At 42.4% G+C, this 22,367-nt stretch overlaps 1 protein-coding gene across 8 annotated transcripts in view; it reads right to left on the bottom strand.

Annotated features, from left to right (window-relative positions):
* The window catches only part of TENM1 (teneurin transmembrane protein 1), a 388,748-nt gene that overhangs the window by 83,397 nt on the left and 282,984 nt on the right, over positions 1-22,367 (bottom strand). For all 8 annotated transcript variants that reach the window (XM_077922107.1, XM_077922113.1, XM_077922110.1 and 5 more), the window contains 3 exons: positions 16,259-16,402; positions 8,482-8,731; positions 5,225-5,245 (listed from right to left, as the gene is read on the bottom strand). In XM_077922107.1, coding sequence (XP_077778233.1) covers positions 5,225-5,245; positions 8,482-8,731; positions 16,259-16,402 — 415 coding nt within the window. The remainder of the gene's footprint in view (positions 1-5,224; positions 5,246-8,481; positions 8,732-16,258; positions 16,403-22,367) is intronic.

The following is a 22,367-nucleotide window of genomic DNA, read 5'->3' as shown; positions in this document are numbered from 1 at the left end:
ATATTCCAGCAACACAAAAGTCAGAGGTCATCCACCCCCTCATGTTTCTTCCTCCATTGAGGCAAGCAAGAGGCATAATCATAGTTCAGTGACTCAAAAGCACTAAAGGACGAAGACAAGGAGCTGGGTCAGTAAAAGTTTCTGCCTTGAGCAAAGGCATGATACAGAGACAGGCCATAAGAGCAGCCTTTGACCCTCGGGCTTGAGGTCCCCCATACCTGATCTAGTCTTTAATTTTATGCTTCTAATCACCAACATTCAGCATAAGGGTATAAGGAGACAGTGACTTCCATCCCAACCTGTTTCTGTTCTGCTGCGATTCAGCTTTGCTAAAACCTGTGTTATTCTTGCTATCCTCTATCGCTGAAATGAACCTCATTGCATTTCAATGAAAGGGAAAAATTACAAATGCAGAAAATTAAATGGCTTGATTATTTATGTAACATTGTCAGACTAAAAACAACAACATTGAATGATGGTGTATGTTCATATTATTACCATTTCTGACCTCAAACATGAGAATTCTGGAAATGTATTGTGGCACTGAGGTCAGAATTCCATTTCTGACCTTGAATATGTAAACTATGGCATCTTCCACTCCCATTTCCATTTCTGATGGAATTCTCTTACACCCCCGATTATATATCACAACAGTTCTATTGTTATGCTTTTCAGCTTTCATTCCAGAGAGCAATGAAAGCAATTAAATTGCTTTTAATAAAATGAAGCCTGGTGTGGCAATTGCCACAGTGTGAAACCTTTGGCAATTTGCTGTTGTATGTCAGTTTTTATGTCTCTCAGCCAAGTGGGCAACTCCAGTTCAATACCTGTGTCAAATCTATGTAATACCTGTCTATATTACTGATTAATTCTAGAGCCAAAAAGGAAAGTTAAGAGTGATAACTTTTACGAGCTTACATTGATGCTTAACTTCTTCAATGATATCACCCGCATTTTTGCCAATATGTAAGTTTATACTGCTGTCAAGGGAATTCTGATAGAGGGTCAGGTAGAATATTGAACTTCCATAATGAAGAATTATTAGAAGAAGCATGTGGAATTAAGAATTTGTTAATTAGAGATGGCTGCTGCAATGTATCTATTATCATCCATCGCCAACACAGTTTCCTTATAGTTGCTGACTACAAGTTAGTTTGGTTCAGGGCAGACATTGGTCACATTACTTGACCAAGAAGACAAAACTGAGCAATGCAATAAGAGAGTGATTCTGAAGGAAAAGGGGCAGAAATAAAATGAGGGATCAAGAGAAGTCACAGGATTCCACTCTAAATGATGCAAAAATAGGTAGCTCTTGTTGGTAGATGAATTAGCTCCTCTCATTAGGGTGGTAGCCAAGCAGTATTAGGTCTTTTTAATGGAGAATTGTGTGCCCTGTACGTGACATTAATTTTTTTTTGGGGGGGGGAGGGAAGAAACTTCTAAAACTAATTCATTGAAATACACTCATTTAGATTCCATGCACTTGTAGCCCCTGCTCCCAGCATCACTAATGACCTTAGAAGTTACTAGCTTGATTCCATCAGATTAATCATATCAGAAAGCCAATTAAGACAGCCAGGTATGGCTGCATTGGTTGTCCAAAAATTGTACACTCCTCCCAATAGCAGCCTGTGTGGTGGGGCAGTGTCAAATATAGGGATGTCATAGACTTTCAGTGGGAATTACCGATGTTCGCTTATTCATCCCGTATCCAGAACAGAAATAACATAATAAAGCATTAATTAATTACATACATTTCTGACACAATGGACAGCTAAGATGAATAATGTAGTTTTTGCCCAAAGCCTAACTGCAGCGGAACAGAAATAGCACTGCATGTGATGTACTTGGGGTAGAACAGAGACTGATGCCTTCTTCTATCCCTAGTCAAAGAGCTGCCACACCTGAGACAGGTGTTGCTGCAGCTTACCTGGACGGGGCAGGAGTGAGGGCAGAATTTACCAGACTCCAAAATACATATATATCCTTCTAATTTAGGTATGAATTCAGAAGCTACAGAAACACTATGTACATAGCATTTTTAAATAGCGTTCCCTCATAATTACCTCTTTATTTAAGCCAGTTGTGACAAATCGAATCCATCCTTAAAGAGGGCATGTATTGCGGTGAGACCTGGAAACCGACACCCTGTGTTGTGGGTGGGTATGATTGGTCAGCCACAACATCCGATTGGTAGGTCCCTCGTAGCTGGGTGTAATCTGACCAATGGGACGCAGTCTAAATGGTTCGAGGGACCTATTTATGCCCATGCACGTGACCCAGAGCTTCCTCTTTTGGTGCGTGCATTCGGAACACCCGCCCACTTCTCCCTACTTTTAGGCTGTTGCGCTTGATCTTGCTATGCCGTCGTCTGTCGTCTGTCATTGGGACAGGGGCACGGCAGGAATTTTCCCCACTTGGCTGATTGGCTGCTGCCATTTGGGTTTTGCCTACTGCGTAGCAAATTGTCACAACTTGTAAGGTTGTGGATAGGCTCTGGTTCAGGTGAGAGGGATGGGAAAACACTCTCGCCATCCCTATGTGAAGGGTATTCCGTTAAAGGAATCCAGGGACTCAATGGTTTGGTCAACCCCTGAGAGGGGACTGTGCCCGTGCCTGAGTCCAGGGGGACATTTGGGTGGCAGAGATAGCCTGTTCCCAGCTTTCCGCTTATCCAGGCGTTCATCCTTGGTTGACCTATGCTGGAACCCTGGGTCAGCGCTACCTGCATGGCAGGGAGCTAGTCACTTTCTGTAATCAATAAAGTTGTGGCCTAAATTCTGCCAAAAACCAAAACCAAAATTTGAGTCAAGTGTGAATTTATTTAGGGGGGAAGTTTCTGGGTCTGAACATGCAATGCAGTTTGGCAAATAAGTACGGTAATTATTGCTTATAATCAATACACAGCATCACTTTTGGGGGCAGCAATTTGACAAGCAACTTAACTATGGACAGAAGCAATTTTTAAAAATAATGACCACACTTTGGAAATTCTGTTGCAGAAGAGAATTAAACATTTTGTTAACAAATAGCATATGGGGGGAAAAGTACCCTCCCCCTTTCAATTTAAGGCTTAATGCACTTTTGAAAAACAAAAAAGCAAATGGAAAATATTATTATAGCAAATTGTATGCATGCAGGACATTTTAATGTTAAGCCTTGGTTGCAAAAGGCAACAAAGATAATTTGATACAAAAGAGTATTTACTTATCTATTAAATTTCTACCTTGCCTCATCATTTACTTAAGCCCCTAGAATGAGGTTCAATTAAAAATACGCACCTAAACCACAAACAAAAATAAGGCAATAGTAACCCTTTTGATTATTATCTTTTTCAAAAACAAAGCTGTAATCTTACCAACAAATTAGAGGGGTAGCCACAATCCTGTGGGCACCTTCCTACAATCCTATGCATGTCTACCCAGAAGTAGGTACATGTAAAAGGTAAAGGACAACTAGACTATTGGGTGCGGAGCTCATCTTGCTTCAGGCTGAGGGACCTGGTGTCTGTCCACAGACAGCTTTCCGGGTCATGTGGCCAACATGACTAAATCACTTCTGGCATAATGGGACACTGTGATGAGTGTCAGAGTGCATGGAAACGCTGTTTACCTTCCCGCCACAGCGGTACCTATTTATCTACTCACGCTTGTATGCTTTTGAACTGCTAGGTTGGCAGAAGTAAGTCACACTTGATGGAGCTTACCCCCAAGCAAGTGTGACTGCTGTCCTAAACACACTTGGGAGCAAGTTTCATTGAACTCAGTGGAACTTACTTCTGAGTAGTCATAGGACTGCGGTGAAACAGATTTTCTTTCCATACCACAAACTTTCAAGGCTGAGAAGTTTTGAGAACTTATCTTCACATGGTGAACTATATAGAGACCTTTTCACATTTTTTCATATGTATTTTATATTTGTGATGGCAGCAGAGTGGGGCCATGTTTTTAGCGTTACCTCCACTTTTGCATCTTCTTCCTGCAACAACCACATGTTGAAAAATTTCAATTTGCAAGCAGCTGCTGGTATTTGGGGGGGAGGGGATCCATGCAACTGAGGCACCCAGTTGCACAGGTGCCATAATGGCATGCAGCCCCTACACACAGGCAGGTAGATACTTATGTGTTGAAATTTATCTGCAGCCAAACTGGTACAACAATTGAAAATGCCATTCCTGCCCAATTGCCTTCTGAAATAAAAAGTGTCTGGCCAGTTTCCAAACGCTGGAATGTTGAGCTTCCTTGAGAAGAGCTTCCTTTCTCATGCTCAGGAGAAGCCTGCCTTTGATGCCCCAGAGCTGGGCCAGGCTGCCTCCCGCAACCTGCGTTGCACCACTGGTCCCACCCAATCTTTGGTCCAAGGCGGTGCTTCTGCTAGTAGCCTATACATGCATGTTCCTCTATTTTCTACCACGTGCTGCATAAAATGTATACAGGAATATAAACACCTCCCCCTTTCTTTGATAAAGTTGCCTCAAGTACTTCTGATGTCTGGATCACTTAAGAAAGGAAGACCTCAGGACCATGTCAAAAATTCAACACAAGGATCATTTGTCCAGCTATTGTCCATGTAGATAACACATAATGCACATTTAGCTATTATTAACAGGCAGTGTCCTTCCTCAGGACCCCGCATGCTATGGCCTTACCCCAGGCCACATCTCTCATCGGCCAAGCCCAAAGCCTTATTGAGTGCTAATGCCTGGCTGGAATGTGTTCTTGAATTGGAGTAATGCCTCTTGCTTGTCGGGATAGAGCAATGTGTGGGTGTGTATAGAAAACTGGCTGTTGTGTGATAATCATATCCATTGCCCTGCCTACTTCTTGCCTCCAGCTCTGACCACTACTGGCACGTGGTTTCCACAAGTCTACCCCCAAGAAAATGTGGCTGTCAGCCTGAAAGGCTTCTCCACTTCTGCTGTAAGATTAAGGCATTATTATAGTGTAGATCACTCATGTGGAGAAAGTGTCCGGGTAAAGTCTTGTGTATCAGGGGTGCCCCATTAAAGGCTGTATTTTTCATGCATTTATTTATATCATATCTTTTATATCCTATCGTTTCTATAAATATTCTGTACAAAGCTAACCATATACAAAGAGTCAAAACATTTAGCAGACCAACACGGCTACCTATCTGTAACATATACAAGGAGCTATGTGTTAATTCAGGATCTGGAAACCAAAATCCTATCAAAGACCCTATCGCTCCTCCCCAGTTTTCTTACCTGTGTCTTGTGTCTCTGTTCCTTCAACGGCATATTCGTGCGGGTACCACACAAAAAAGAAAATAAAACAGAAATTATTAGTGTGGATTAGAAAAGTAAACAAATTGTTAGTAAGTAGCAAAAGGTGCTGATTAATGTTTATTTAAATCAAGTTGTATGCTAACTACCATACAGACCATAGAAGCCATATGACATACATGACATGATGAGACAATATGTGTTTGGGCAGTGGGAGATGGAGGGGAGGAAGTAAAGGATGCTGTTTTATGAGGGTGTAGATTCGGGGTGGGGGGTGGGTCTCAGGGCTGAGGGGCCAAATGTGGTCCTCTGCTCCTCAAAACTGGCTCCAGATCACATCCTCTTTCCTCACTAGTCCTGCTTCAAAGCCTTAGTGTTTTCATCTGGCTGCAGCATGTCCGGGAATTCGAATAATGCCTTATTCTGGATAGCAGAGAAGGGCTTGTGAATGTTTGTTTTAAAACCAGACTACTATACAAAAGGTAAAATTTACATTTGTTGTTCCACCCAGTTTTGCTTCTGGCCCTGCCCATCACAGGCATGTGGCCCTAAGGAAGGTTGTTGTTGTTTAGTCATTTAGTCATGTCTGACTCTTCATGACCCCATGGACCAGAGCACGCCAGGCACTCCTGTCTTCCACTGCCTCCCGCAGTTTGGTCAAGCTCATGTTAGTAGCTTCTGGGAATTATTTTAAAACTTAGGGCATGTCCACACTTCTGCTTCCCCATTGCTTTTCTCCAGGAAAACCTGATCCTTACCACTGAACCAGAATGAACATAAATTGAGTTTTCCATGGACTGGTGTTTGCTCTGCTTCTAGGTGCAGGAAAAGCAAAGTGCGGACAAGCCCATATCTGATGCAACATGGTAACATTACAATTCTAACACAGGTGCAAATACCAGCAGCTGCTTGCAAATTGAAATATAGTCTAGGGCAGCCTTTAGTATAGTTTTTGATGGATGATGATGATGATTGCTAATTCAGGGACTTGGGTCCAATTCTCAACACGCTTTCTTGAACTATCCTATTATGTTTTCTCGGCAGATAAATTAGAATGCATTATTACAGCAGTTGGGCAACTATACTTTGCTAAACTGATTGCTCTCTAATAGTCAGGGATTATAGGGTTATGTTTCCTGAGTGGGAGCTAATGATTCAAAGTTTTTTCCCCCTCCTGAACGGGCATTTTACCTACAAGGTAGGGTCTGCGGTGGGTGGAAAAGGAGTTTTGAACTGAGAAAGAACTGACGGCTTGAGTTTGTGGCATCTAAGGTTGGGCTGCAATAGCCTTTTTTGGAGCTATTCAGAAATGTAAAATGTGGAAGGAATGGACTATGGGCATTCCATGTGCCTTTTTCTTTTCTTTAAATATAAATATAAAGGTAAAGGTAAAGGGACCCCTGACCATTAGGTCCAGTTGTGGCCGACTCTGGGGTTGCGGCGCTCATCTCGCTTTACTGGCCGAGGGAGCCGGCGTACAGCTTCCGGGTCATGTGGCCAGCATGACTAAGCCGCTTCTGGAGAACCAGAGCAGCGCACGGAAACGCCATTTACCTTCCTGCCGGAGCGGTACCTATTTATCTACTTGCACTTTGAGGTGCTTTCGAACTGCTAGGTTGGCAGGAGCAGGGACCGAGCAACGGGAGCTCACCCTGTCACGGGGATTCGAACCGCTGACCTTCTGATTGGCAAGTCCTAGGCTCTGTGGTTTAACCCACAGCACCACCCGCGTCCCTTCCTTTCTTTAAATATATGATTTATTTATCACAGTCATTTTACACACATCCATTAAGTTCCTGAATGGAACAAAAATTACTATAAGAACATAAGAAGAGCCTGCTGGATCAGGCCAATGGCCCATCTAGCCCAGCATTCTGTTTTCACAGGGGCCAACGAGATGCCTTTGGGAAGCCTGCAAGCAGGGCCACAGCACTCTCCCTCCTGTGGTTTCAAAGACCTGGTGTTCAGAAGAATACTGACTCTGCCAACAGATACATTTGCATTGTAAGAGAAAGCTGTGCTAACATTACATGACAGTCTATCCCCATTTCTTCATTCCCAAGTTATCTTTTAATATATTGCATTACTGGTCTCCAGCTTCCCACTCTTTTCTTTGTAATTTCTATATTTTTAAAACATTATTGTCAATTTCACAATTTGCCATCTGTTCCTATAAGCTTGCAACGCATTCTCTCTTCCTTGCCTTCTGGCTACTTTTCCATGTTTTTGAGAGCATGATTCTCACTAGTGTTAAATTATGCAGCATTTGAATACTATGATTTCTTGGCGTCTCTGAATTATCCACATTGATCAATGATTCACACTGTTTAAACAGTCGCAAATCATTTATTTCATTTGTGATTGATATTACTGAATTCCCCCCCCCCCAAAAAAAAACAACCTCTGGGCTTCCACCATATATGTATAAAGTCCCTTTTTATTTCTTTGCAAAATGTACATTTACCGTTATCTGTCCCTCCTACCCACCCTACTTTTCTAAGGTGACCCATGCCATTTCCCTTGAAATTCCTCTCTGTTGAGAAATTAGAACCCAACCACTCCCTGTAAGGGAACACACACACACACACACACACACACACACACCAAAATACATTCTCATACCTTCCTACGTTATTTCCATTTTATCATCCACTTATGTTTTATTTCTCCATGAGGCTTTTTGAAGTGTTAATATTGAACATTCAAACAAAAAGGCTTCAGCACTTTCAGGGCATGTAGGGAAAGGGGAAGTGCTCAGCGCTACCTGCATACACAGCATGCACACTAAGCAATGTCACCGTCTCATAAATGCGGGAGCTGCTAACATCTAACAGGGGCAAAGCAAACCCCATCTATTCCTTAGTGGCACCCATGAAGGAAATATTGTACATATTACTATCAGTAGTGGACAGTGTGGTGGGTCGGAGGCACTTACCTGACCTCCTAGCTGGTGAGTTGCTGCTGCTTACTTGGAGGGGGAGAGGCTGTGGAGAGGTCAGTGTGGTGCAAACGCATCAGCAGTCAGCCCATTTCACCTGTACCACACCACCCTCCCCACAACCTCATTCTACCCCCGTAAGCGGCAGCAACTCGCCAGCTAGGTCAGCTATGCACCTCTGCCCATCAGACTGTCTGCCAATGATTGATATTAGTGTAGCACATTTGGGGGGGGGGGGATTCTCTATATCTTTGCTTTCCAATATGAATTAATTCTTTTTAAGCACTCCGAAGTTTCCTACCTTAGTTCAAGGATGCTAATAGAGTTTCCTGAAGGAAGGAGCCTCCGAACAAAATTGAAGTCTCCAATGTATATGCTGCCATCAGTACCAGAGGCCAAGGCGACAGGTGCAAAGAGTTTACTGCTGTGAGATGGACCATTGCAGTTGGCACAGGAAACACTCCTCTGGTGCCCATTGCCCATGACAGTTGAGATTACTGGGGGCTGCTGGGAGATGAATATGTTCTCTCCATTTCCTTTGTGGACAATACCTGGTTTAAAAACACAAGCACATAATAAGCACATGCCATTGCACACAGTATTTTGTCCAGTTCTGTTCACATTGAACACAATGTAAGCTTTTTATTTGCAGTGTATTAATATGATCCTACCTATAAACTTTGTTAAAATAGATTTCACTGGTAAATATTTCTAAAATGAGACACATGCAAAATCATGGAAGATCCTAGTGATCTTGTTGCTCCAAATTCTTTAAACTTTGAATAGCTGGGCTTCACATTTCGCCATCTCATTATAACCTTTACATCAACATGCATCATGCCTTCTTAAGAACTGCACCATGATGTAATTAAACAATGTAAGGCCACATATATGTTTATTTTCACCCTTAGATACTACTTCTGAAAAATGTTCTAATGGTCTCTAGAAGGTACAAGTGGCCCTGAATCAAAAGGATAAGAAAAAACCCGCTTATTTTAGTGCATGTTGAGCTTGATAAATAATGTGAAAAGATACTGTGATGGATTTCAGAAGGAGTGTATTAATTTTGTTTTTTCAAGGATGAGCAATGTGTCCCTCATAGAATAACATCATTCCAAGGAAGAGACCAATCTAGCCTCATCAGTCAACCAGAGAAGCGGCAGCTCTAAGGAGCCTGCTTCCACTCTCCCTGCCAGATTTTTTTAAAACTAAGAAATGATTTTTGTAATGAACAGCCAGTGCCAAAGTTTCCTTTCTTCCTTCTCCCCCCCCCATCCCCTTTCATTCTGTGTTTTTTCTTTCAAATTCTGAGGACAAGGACCATTTTATTATCTATTGGTCTGGGGAACCTTTTTTGCAGTTAAAGAGAGGGTGTTCGAATATTGAAAAGACTGCCTCCTTCCCTATAGAACCTCTTGGGTGCTGAGATTGTTGGAGGGGACCCTCTTGGTACTTCCTCGTCCCTTAGAGCTTTTTTGGGGGAAGGGGGCAGTGGCAGCCCCCAGAGGTGTATCTTGCACCTTCATTACACAGCTTCCAGAGAATGCTGAAGACACACTTCTGTACTGGCTTTTGACACTTGAAGTGTATATTTTTAAGGACCGACCTTCTTTTTATGATTTTGTTTTAATCTGTTTTTAATATTGTGTTTTATACTGTTACCCACCCTAGGACATTAGGGTGAAGGGCATAATAATAATAATAATAATAATAATAATAATAATACACCCTCATTTTGGCTAACATCTCTAAGAACACCAACCAGAAGCAAGCTAGGAAAGTAAACTCCTTACAGGAACAGGCCTTGAGGGAGGAGGAAATGGAGAAGGAAATTTTTCCTGCAAACCCATGATGTCTTAACCCTCCTATATTAGAAACCAAAGGCTCGCCAGGACCTCTTTGAAGGAAATATGAGGTTTGGGGTCTCTGAGAGTACTCATAAATTGACTGCTCTGATCCGTGGGAGATTTGAGAACAAGGAGGATACTACAAATAAATGAAGAGCCTTAACTGAAAATGGTGAGAAAAGCTTCTAAAATTCTTTGTAAAGCACACCAGAGTTCTATAGGATGCTCAATTCCACATTCTGGACGCTGTTTTATCAAGTTTATAAATATATATGAAAATAAATGAAAAACAAGACACAAAAACCTCCGCCAGATTTCTCTAGAAGATAACTAGCTGTAGTTCTTAAACTTGAATCCAGAGATTTCAAGAAAGAAAGAAAGAAAGAAAGAAAGAAAGAAAGAAAGAAAGAAAGAAAGAAAGAAGCAATATTTTATGAACAACAAGGGACAAGCTTGCTTTATTTCTCTTTGGATTTTTGGGTGCATTTGGAAGAGCAAATTGGCAATGTGCCAGGATTCTTAATGCACACAAACGCCTTCTCCCTTGGCAGTTAAAATCCACTGAAATGACAGGAGCAGTTGGCCTCTGTCTATGGCTAAATATGTAAAGGCAATCCTTCATCTTTCTCCCACAAGTAACAATATATAATTAGGACCCCAGAGACCCTGCTTCTCTTGAAATAATGTCTACGTGCAAATATTTTGTTTATGGCTAAAAATAAGAGAAAGGAGCTTTGGTTTAATAGTGTGTCATAAAGACAAGCAAGGTACAATAACCTCCCCAAACACCTTTGTACTTTAAAGCACAAATCAAAATAGTTATTTTTGACGTGCTCAAATAATAGTCAATGCTTTCACTAAACAGGTTCCCTAGGATGAAGCCAGAGTTTTACTGTATCTGTAAATTCAAAAAATGACAAATTAGAAAGGATTGTACTTGTTCCATTAAGATTCATAGCCTAACCCATCTCAAAGGTCTCAGGCAGGTAATGAAGAGGTGGGCGGGTGCGCATGTGATCCAACACCATCAGAAAATGCAACAAAATCTCATTATATTAAAAATTATACTTGAAAAATTCCCAGCCCTTGCCACCTTATCTGTGAAATCTGAATACCAGCTCAAAAAGTAGGCTTTCCAGTGCTTTTTTCTGGAGGGACACAGGGGTATGCATACCCCTAAACATTTTGTGAATCTTTGTACTTTTGTCCATTTACTGTATTTATTTTCCCCAATTCGAACTATAAAATGGTGATTTTCTTGAGTCAAAATGAGAGTATCCTTAAACTTTTTTTTTAATAGAAAAATCACTGAGACCTCCCATTTCTAAAGGACTCAGCTACTAAACTCTTTCCATGAATAAAACTGGGGCCGGCCCTATCACTGGGAAGGGCAAGGTGTTTGTCTCAGGCAGTTGAGTGTGGGTGCCACGATATGGCAACAAAGTGTTATTTATTTAATTTACTATTGTTGCAGTTTTACTGACAGGAAAGGGGTTGAGGTGCTTGTGAAATTTTCTGCCTCAGGTGCCAAAATAAGTTTTGCAGGCCATGGTTATTATTTTGCTCGACTGCACGGGAAGGGGAGCCACCTGCTGATCCGTTTCAGGCAGCAAAATGTCTGGTGTCTGCCTTGGAGATAATAGTCCATTCAGGCAATCATTACAAACTTCTTTCTGAAGCTGTGAATCCAGGGTAGCTAGTGCTGACTTAGACTGGTAGGGTAGAAGGCAAGAAGCCCAACAGTAGCTGAAGCCTGAGTCCGGGCAGGGTGGCACTTCCTGTTTCACCTCAAGTGGTGAAATAGGATGTGTTGTCCCTAGAAAGCAGACTGAGGTAGGTGCAGCAGTGCTTCTTTCATAATAATGGACCAGCCTCCACTGACGTGAATGCGTGCTCCTCCTCTAGTTCCTCCTCTCCCTACTCCTGCCACATGCTGACTTCACTGTTGAGACCCTGGCTAGTATTATCAGGATCCCCCATTGCATGGACAGGCGGAGTCCCCAGATCCCGAGCGGTCCCCCGCCCCTGTCATGTGGAATAACGACTCAAGACAACGTGCTATGGGATTAAATTGGCCACAACTTTATTAAATTTCAAATGTGGGTAGACCTTGGCTCAGGCATTGGGTGTTCTCCCTCCCCAATCCCCAGCCGGGGACCTAGGGAGCTTCAGGGTTATCCAGTGTGTGTGTGTGGGGGGGGATGGGCCGGGTCTGGAGAACATATGTTCAAGCAGAGATAGCCGCCCCCATTACGACGCCGCAGGGGAGAGCAATGACGACCTTTTGGTGTACGGTCAAAGCCTCCCTTCAGAAACCCCTTTAACGGGGAACCCTGGTATCGCCGCCACAAAGAGGAAGATGGACTAAAGGATTCCGCCCAAGGCCTGATACCGCCAAAGTTGTGACGTTTTGCTACGGGAAAGGCGAAACCTGCCAATGCAGGGAAATTCCTTTCCAGCCCTTTAACAGCGACCTTAACGTAGCAGCGCCCGCATACCTGTGAAGAAAAGTTAACCTGCAAAACCTATGAAGAAAAGTTAACCTGCAAAAGAAGACATTAACTGAGGGTGGGTAGGGTGGGAGAAGCTCTGGGGCCAAGTGAGGATTCTCAGGTAAGATCCTCCCTCTATTGTGTGGGCAGGTAATCCCTCCCCTACCTGGCCTTGTCTCCTTGGCAACGCTTTCCCCAGGTGGGATTGGACAACTGACTGAGGTAGGCGGAGACCTCCAGGTATCCCACCTGAGGGAAGGCAAAGCCAAGCCTATGCTGATGGGGCTGCTCCAGATCTAGGGCTGCGCGCGTCCACGCAAAGGGCGCCCCCCGTTTTAAGCGGGGAGCGGTCATTACGTATAAACCAGGGACCTTAATTGACCAGGACAGCAACCCAGAATGTGATCTATGAGACAAGACAAATGTATCACAGAAGCTGCATTTTTGTATTTTACAATGGAAGGGGATTAAGCAGCTGATTTTAGTCATAACAGCAGGACTAGGGAAGGGTGGTGTTTAACCTTGAACCTCTCCCTCCCTATTTAGTTCCCCCAATCAAAATCCCACTCCCCCAACCCTGAAGCTGATATTAGCCCTGCTAGGGAACCAAATACAGGGACAATAAAAGTAACATGTATTTTTCTCCCCAGCGGGGATAATAGGAGATTTACATTCTGAAAACAGTGCTGGGGAAAAGGTTTAAACATCTTGTCTCCCAGCACTGCTGCTTCAATCAAATATTGGTGCCCCCCCACCCAGCGGCTTTCTGCTAAAAATAGATGTTTTGGGAGATCTGATCTTCTCTGTCTTGGGTAGTTTGGTATTAAAGCCCTGCCTGGACAATGCTTTGCACAGAAAACCCTTAGATCCACTAGATTATCCTTAAAATGGTATTAATTCTTTTATCATGCCCACCAAAAGGGAGAATTTTGAACCTCTGCAGCCAGATCACATTGAATGTCTTAGCTGAAAAGCTGCTTTTTGATCTGAGACTTAGCCCGAGTTGGGCACACAGAACATCACAGAAAATTCACATTGTTGCGTGAGGGTATTCATTTTACTTCTCACCCCAAATTTAAGCTTTTACAAACTTGCTCCAACAATAGGGGTGCGAGGAGCCTTCCTGTAATATATTGACAGATATGCTAGACTGGCCAGAACACTTAACAGAATAGTTAGCTATGTGATTATTGGAATGGTAAGATTTTCTGATTCACTAGCTACTCACAGTTCTTTAAAAGGTTTCTTCAACTATTATCTGATGACTTTGCAAAACTATTTTTGTCCTTGCATTTGGCCAATAAATTGTGATCTAACCTTGATTTCCTACCTCCGGTCTGCAAGCTGCCTTGAGTCCCCCCCCCCCGCCCCAAAGTCGTGAACCAACTTACTAATTCACTTGTCTTGTAGAATTTGTATTCTGACCTAGATGGATTTTTAAATTAAAAAATATATACAAATGCTTCTTGTAATAAGCAGATAACAACAGCTATTATAGATGCACACCAACCACAAGATTCACTTCAGATCTCAAATCTGTGCTTTGGAAAGCAGTCTGCCTCTGTCTGAGGTGTTTCACAGGCTACTCAATTCAGCTCAGGGTCTGTTTAACCTACTTCGTTTCCCTTTCCATCCACTATATGTAAGTATTTTAAGTGGCATAGAGTGCCTTATACCAGCTTTGGCTGGTAGCTCAACAGGATAGGGATAGCCTGGCTTCAGTTGTGCATGTTTAGGTAACCTCCAGGTCCAACTACTACAATGTAATTTACGTTGGGCTGAGTTTGAAGATGATTCAGAAACTACAGCTAGTATAGAATGCAGCTGATAGATTGTTAATTCACTCGGAGGAGTGAGTATAGACCACTGATTCTGGCCTGATTCATTTCTCGGCATGATTCAAAGTGCTGGTTTTGACTTTTAAAAAACCTTTTGTGGGTCAGACCCTGGTGCTAAAACCCTGGGCTTCTCATTCAGGGTCCTTCTTTGAGTGCAAGCTTCAAGACATGTCCAGAGGATGGTGATGAGAGAACAGGTCTTCCCTGTAGCAGCCTCCTGCATGTGGATTGTTCTTCCCAAGGAGGCCTGCCTGGCACCAACTCTGTCATCGTTTTTGCACTGGGCAAAAATGTTTTTGCTTTCCCCAGAATTGGGCAGAATCAGTAATATGATTGCACTGTTAAGTCTGTTTTTAACATGTTTATGTAGCTGCATTTTTTATTTGGCTGTATATTACTTGGAAACTTTTTTTTAGCAGGAAAAGATACATAAATTCAATAAACCTAGCTGAACCCACCCAACGCTTGCACATGAGAATCAGCAGAATTTAAATTTGATTTTAGTTAAAAGTGGTTTGCATGTGTGTGGACAGGGATGCATTAATAAATGAATGATAATCATCATAGGGAATGTTGGGAAAGGAATTTTGGGATCATAACTGCCAGGAAGATGCAGCTAAGAAGCTGAGAGAACTGTGTTTGAATAGGGGTGGAGGGAAAGGCTTGTGTCCCTGTTATAGTATTTCTGATGCTATTATTATCATCATTGCAGTGCAGAATGACATTTCTTACCATCTTGCCCTAGCAAATGCATCCCAGCAGAACAAATTCTCTAGTATAATTAATAGCTTCAAACTTTTGAAGAAGTTCATGAATGAAAAGTCACTCAAATCTGCATGCCTTTCAATTCCCCACACGTCACATTGTGGCCTGAACTGCAGATTTGATTTTTTTTAAAAAAGGTTGAACACTCACCATATATATATATATATGTGTGTGTGTGTGTGTGTGTGTGTGTGTGTTCATATTCAGTGGCTCAAACTGATGAGAACCTGCTCTTGAGAATTTAGCTGAGATCAAGTGGTACATTATTTTTTGACCTTTCAGCTAATTAAGTTTGAGAGTACACGCTTTGCTTCATCCTACTAGTGCTCAGATTATTGGAGGAAGGTGAGGAGAAGTCCCTTAATAAAATCCACTAGCCTTATCTCCTGACAATTCTGAATCTCAAGCATGGCTCCCCCATAGTCTATAAAATCAGTAGAGGCAGGTAGGGATGGGTGATGTTGCAAGAAAATAGGGAAAATCCCCTCCTTAATTACCCCTGTAATTAAAGTGATGCTTTATTTGGAACAATTTATGACCATAGTAGATGCACATATTCTATTATCCCATAAAGATCTTCCTTACTTCATCTGCTGTGACCTTGGAATAGTTGCTTACAGAAACATTCCATTCTGGCTCAGCAAACTTCTAGTCACTTCCAGCAATGAGACATTCAGATAAATAGGGCTACTCTGTTGGTATTCCACATGTTACCTAGTTGTATTGCGTATTAGAAGGCTGGTGAGAGCCTTAACTGTATCCAGAAGAACACAAGAATGTTAAGAACAGTCCAACAGTGCAACCCTCTATATCAGGAGGAAGTGGTGTGCTCTCCTTTGCTGGAGGTATTTAATCAGAGTCTGGATGGCCATCTATCAGTGATGCAGCAGTCAATGCCTGAACTAAATAGCATCTATTATGCAAAGAGTTGGAAAAGTTGGTTCCCTTCCAACTCTATACATCTATGATTCTGCTGGTGAGCTGGAAAACCAAAGAAGGATTCAGCAGACTTTTCTGACCAGACATAATACCCTCTGAAGTTAGGAATGTTATTACCATTAGTAATTTTCTATTTTGCAGGGAGGGGAGGTGGAATAACCATTCCATGCTGCTTAATTCATAGCCAACTGACTTACCACTTTGTGTATTCAAAATGTGGTGTTTGTCCAAGGACCAGCCTCCAAGATTTGAAGCATCCAACTCAAATCCTTGCAGCGTTACAGTCCTTTTCTCCCACAGAATCAGATTTGGACAAGTTTCATACTCATAACCCACTGACACTGAAAAGAGATAAAGAACAATACATTATAGACTGGTTTCCTTCCCATTTTCCATGGTAATTGTTAGATTAAATCACCAGTAGTTAATCCTGCGCTGTTTAAGGGATGGGGCACCCGTGGCCCTCCAGATGTTGTTGGCCTACAATTCCCATCATTCCCATTGTCTTGGGGCTGCTATTTTAATTTCCCATAATGTCACAGGGCGAGGCTATGTTGGAAGCTATGTTGGCTATGTTGGAAGTGAAATGGCAGCTTTTTGCATTTTTGTCAATATAATTTTTGATATATAACTGAATCTCTTTACTGTGTGGAGATTCTTTTTCTCTGAAGCATTTTGGAACTAAAAAATAAAAAATAAAAATACATACATACATACATACATACATACATGCCCCCCTGGCCTACAGTTGAAAGCAGTACAGTCCAGATACTGGAGAGTTCCATCTCATCTGCTATTTGTAAAAAACAGGACCTTAGGAGGGTCTTGATGACATGGTACATGATTACCTGGACTAGATTTACTAATGAATGAAATTGTGACAACTAGAGGCCTTTTGGCACCTCCAATCTTCAAAAATATAAGCAATGGTCACCCTTCCTTCTGTTTCAGAATGCCTGGATGCAGCAGGAATGGAGGATAAGAGACTGACACTGAGACAAAGTTCAAGCACAGGTTTATACTGCTGTTGACAGTGAACTAAAAGCAACAGCCATGAACCAGGCAGTCCTATTACACCTGTCAGCTTCCTTTTCCTTAGGTCACATTCACACTATACATTTAAAGTGCTATGATAGCACCTTAGACATCGATGGCTTCCTCCAAAGCATTCTGGGAGTTGTAGTTTGTTAAGGTTGCTGACTGTTATTAGGAAAGTCCCTATTCCACTTGCAGAGGGTAGCCTAAGAATTTGTGTGATGGTGGCCTGTGTCTCATTGCAGCCCTTGTAGAACTGAGCAAAACAAAACTAGAATGGATTGTCCGCTCATTGTCTGCTCTGGGCAACAGCCACCAACTTCTGTTCTCCACAATGGAGCAACTCCCTCCTCTCCCTCCCTCAAAGCAATCCCAAAATCTTAATCAAAGGTAGCCATGGGTGGGCAACTGCAATGGACCTGCTAAGAAGGTCCCCTTGACCCTGATCCTCTTCATATTGCACCCTGCTTGTTCATCCACCTCTCACTCTGGCTCATGCCATGGTGGTGGTGAGGAGGAGAAGGAGCAGCTGATGCCACCACCGCCTGCTTGCTGATGGGCTCTCTGCCTAGCAGCCATAAGTAAAAGGTAAAGGTAAAGGTAAAGGTACCCCTGCCCGTACGGGCCAGTCTTGACAGACTCTAGGGTTGTGCGCCCATCTCACTCAAGAGGCCGGGGGCCAGCGTTGTCCGGAGACACTTCCGGGTCACGTGGCCAGCGTGACATCGCTGCTCTGGCGAGCCAGAGCTGCACACGGAAACGCCGTTTACCTTCCCGCTAGTAAGCGGTCCCTATTTATCTACTTGCACTCGGAGGTGCTTTCGAACTGCTAGGTTGGCAGGCGCTGGGACTGAGCAACGGGAGCGCACCCCGCCGCAGGGATTCGAACCGCCGACCTTTCGATCGGCAAGCCCTAGGCGCTGAGGCTTTTACCCACAGCGCCACCCGCATCCCTGTAGCAGGCATAAGTAGGCGGTAGCAATGAAAGGTAGAGGAGGAGCAGATGTACAAATATTATGCATATACTGTACAAAAAAAATTAGATCAGTTGACTTTTCTATAAGTACATTTATGCACAACATATATTAGAAAACGACAGGCATGTGATTCAGGTTCAGTTGTGGTAACATTTATGCTGTGGTTCTTGAGCATAATATACAGTAATGTGCACATACAGTTGTGCGCTAATGGGAATATGGAGGCAGACTGAGGGTGGGGAATATTTTCTAGCCTATAGGCCACACTCACTTCCAGTGGCACATGCCAGCAGTGGGTGGGGACAGAGGCAAAAGCTAATGGGGCTACAAACATTAATTGTACAATAGGGTAGTTTCTACACATATTCACTCACTCCTTTCCTCCATCCAAATAAGCAAGAGGAATTAATCAGAGGTCAAGGATATATTCCAGGCAGGCAAAAAACTTTCCAGGAAGATGTCACTGAGGGGTGTGTGGTCTGGAGACAGTCCCAAGGACCAGACAGACAGGTCTGAAGGACCTGAGGTAATTCATTCCTGAGGTAGACTGACAGAGGGAAGGGGCTCTGGGATGGGTGTGTGTGTCTTGATCAAGCACCCTTCAAAATCTACAGCCAATAGTGAAATTCCATCCCCATGGGTCATGCCCACCCACCAGTGAAATACAGTGGTACCTCAGTTCTCAAACGCAATCTGTTCCGGAAGACCGTTCAACTTCCAACCGAGACACAAAGGGCTGGCTGCAAGTTCAATGGAGAAAATGGAAAAATATGCAATGGAAGCCATTTGACTTCTGAGATGCATTCGAAAATGGAAGCATTTACTTCTGGGTTTTTGGCGTTCGAAAACCAAAACGTTCGGCTTCTGAGATGCTCGAAAACCGAGGTACCACTGTATAGATTTTTCTGAAGACAAACAGCAGAATTCTAAAGACCACTGCTATAAATTATATCCAGGTTTTCTAGAATTACATCAGCAAATATGTATCAACAGCAAAGGTGCAGTGGGGGAAAGCATATATTATGCATATATTATTATTATTATTATTATTATTATTATTATTATTATTAATATACCACCCTATACTTGGAGGTCTCAGGGCGGTTCACAGAATAAAATCAAAATATAAAACCGCAAAATAAAAACAGCAACCCAATAACACCCCCCTACAACCCAATAACACCCCCAATATAAACAGCACAAGCAGTTTGTTTTACATACACTGCGCTTAAAAAAGCTTAATAAGCATATCTCGTGTGTGACTATTTCTTAATGACCAGGAAAATCGAGGCTGCGGTAGTTAGCAGCTAATACAATGGCATCAGTATTTATGACATCCTTAGGAAGCAATGGGAAAATCCACTCCACCTTACGGGGGGGGGGGGGGAGCAGGCAACTCTTCTGAAAACCTCATCAGTGAATAGGAGCAACAGAAACCACAAAACTTGTCTTAGTAACAGAAAGTCGCTTTCGGCTTGCCAGAATTCTTTCCTATGCCATTATCATGAAGAAATGCAGAGTAAATTGCTGCTGCTGGAGCCGAAATAATCGCAGATCCCAAGACTACCACTGCGTATCTGCTGTTAATGTGGCACCTGCAGAGATTCAGGAGCACATGTGCAAGGAAGAACACATTCCTGAAAACTAAAGGACATAATTGCTCTCTGCTCCTGGAGGGAACCACTCAGGTTGCAAATAAGCACTCTGCTTCTTTCAGGGGCATGTACGTGAAAGCTATAACTCGTGAGATGGTGAAAAAGAAAAGAAAAATTGTATTGCATATCTAGGAAGGAATAAAAATGCTGAAATCAACTAGATTTATGAAAGATGAGAAAATGCCTTAATGGGTCACTACTCCTCCTCCTCCTCCTCTTCTTCTTCTTCTTCTTCTTCTTCCTATTATTAACCTGCTCTTTGCCCTAAGGTCTCAGGGTGGATTACAACTCTAAAACAAAATATCAAAAACAGCGTAAAACAATCACCAAAATTAAGGTGGGTTTGAAAAATATACAACCCAAGTGTCAAAAGCCAGGGTAAAAAGGTGCATTAGCATTCACCAAAGGTGATATAAGGTGCCAAACACACCTTTGGTGAGTGCCACAATTTAGGAGCCGCCAGAGAGAAAGTTCCCTCTCCCAGACCAGCCCCCACAAGCTTCTGAGGATGATGGAGCAATCAAGAGATCCCCCTCCACTGATCTTAGCACCTGAGAGAGTCTGTATGGGAAGTTTTCAGGTACTTGAATATTGCATTTCTGCATAATGCCTTTTGGGCGATATTAAATGTTAGAAATTATGCTAATAGCCGACTCTGAGCCTTGCCTCTGAAAATGGTTGCTGGGGAGCAACTGGAGGAAAGGGCTATTGCCCCCATGCCCTTTTTGTGGGTTTCCCATAAGCATCTGGCCACTGTGGGGAAGAGGACACTGGACCAGACAAGTATTTTGTCTGATGCTGCAGCAAGGCTTGTTTCATTTCTTTTTAATGAAAGATTGTCTCCCCTGTAGATACCGGGTTATACCTATGCCACTAAAATTATTTTAGATATACTTGCTTTTAAAACAGGTATTTCTTATTTCACCTGTACTTTATCAATAATTAGATCACAGACACCACTTGAGACAGCAGTCTTGGGAAAGAACTGGAAATTGTTGCAGCTGTTTTAAAACAGGGGTTATATGAGATCTAAAAGAAACTCCAGCCAGAAATCTGGTAGCTGCTGCATTTTGGACCAATTAAGGTTTCTGGTTCGTCTTCAAGGGCAGCACCACATAGTATACATTGCAATAATCAATGAAAGCAGTGGCTTTCCAGGGTCTTGAACAGAAATCTGGAAGAAAACAAAATGAAAAACAGAAATCTTTTTAACTAGATATGCCAATGATAAAATCTGGGTCTTTTTTGCATGCCAAACAGGTGCTGTATGCCACTGAGCTTGGCTCCCCCCCCCCACACATTGATTCCTATCAGCTCTGAAATTGTCACAGCAGAGTGCTGTTTCCTAGGGACAATGTTCTTGTGACACTGCTCTGAGAGATGGCAGGAGGGTATGCCTGGTCTGAGCCCAGATGCTCACCCTGCTGTCCCTCCAGTGATTCATCAGTGCTGCAAAAATGCTGCTTCCACAGGCAGCACTGTCACAACTGCTGTCTGTTGGGCATAGGAATGGATGCACAGGCTCACTCCATCATACCTGGGGCAAGCAGACCTCTTGTTTCATTTATTTCAGGGAGCCACTATCCCCTCTGCCCTCTCACCTTGCTCTCTCTAATCCATCACTTTGAAAGAATATATCTTGCTGGAAGGCACACAAAAAAGATGTCAAGGTTTCTCCATTGCACTTGAGTAGCGGGGGGGGGGGGTGTTGTATGAAATTTGCTATTTCAATCTGCTCCAATGCCATTTGCTATTATATTGGCATCATGGTATAATTATTGCACACAACTCATCAGTTTCACTGGAACTTAATGATGAATCTTTCTTTGAATAATAAAAAAGAGAACGATTAAGTATGATGAGGTGTCAATTATGGGGGTAGGGAAGATAATACCCTGGACTTTTTCAGAAGTGCTGTGAAAGGCAGATGGGTATATGATGAATATCCTATAGAACCTGACTTTTTGCCATGAAGCAGGGATTGTTATTGTTATTATTTCTCAAATTTTTATACTGTCCTTCATCCAAAGATCACAGGGCAGTTTGCAACATTGAAACACAAAAATCTGTACCATAATAACAAACAAAAACAATACCTTGCAGACTCATGATACTTTTGGGAAACAAAGACACCTGACAAATATATGAATGAGGTACTTTAAAGAAAAGGTAAGAAAATGTACACAAATTTTACCATGCCACACACACACGACATCAAATGGAAGATGCTCAAATCTACTTTCCAAAATAAATGATGGTACCATATTGAACCTTAGCAGGATAAGAACTCTAAATATGTCATATGGTGGAAAATATTTTTCAGTCCAAGGGCCAGGCCACATTTTATTTATTTATAAAAATATGTACTATATACCACTGTACCATAAAGATATATCACAGTGGTTTACAACAATATAAAAAACATAAAATCAAACAATAAAATTGTTTAAATTGTTTAAATTTTATTTAAAACAAGTTGAAAGTAAAAAGAAATTAAAAACAAACATCAGTAAACTACTACTATGTGGGGTGTACTCTTTATTGCCTGGCAGAACAGAAAAGTTTTCAGGCGGCATTTATAAGCTGGCACAGAAGGTGCCAGCTGAATTTCCACAGGACTAGGCCCTTGGCACTAAAGG

The sequence above is a fragment of the Podarcis muralis genome, chromosome Z, assembly GCF_964188315.1.
Source record: "Podarcis muralis chromosome Z, rPodMur119.hap1.1, whole genome shotgun sequence".
Classification (NCBI taxonomy): Eukaryota; Metazoa; Chordata; class Lepidosauria; order Squamata; family Lacertidae; genus Podarcis; species Podarcis muralis.
The sequence above is the reverse complement of the archived record's forward strand: the minus strand, read 5'-3'. Positions and strand labels throughout refer to the sequence as shown.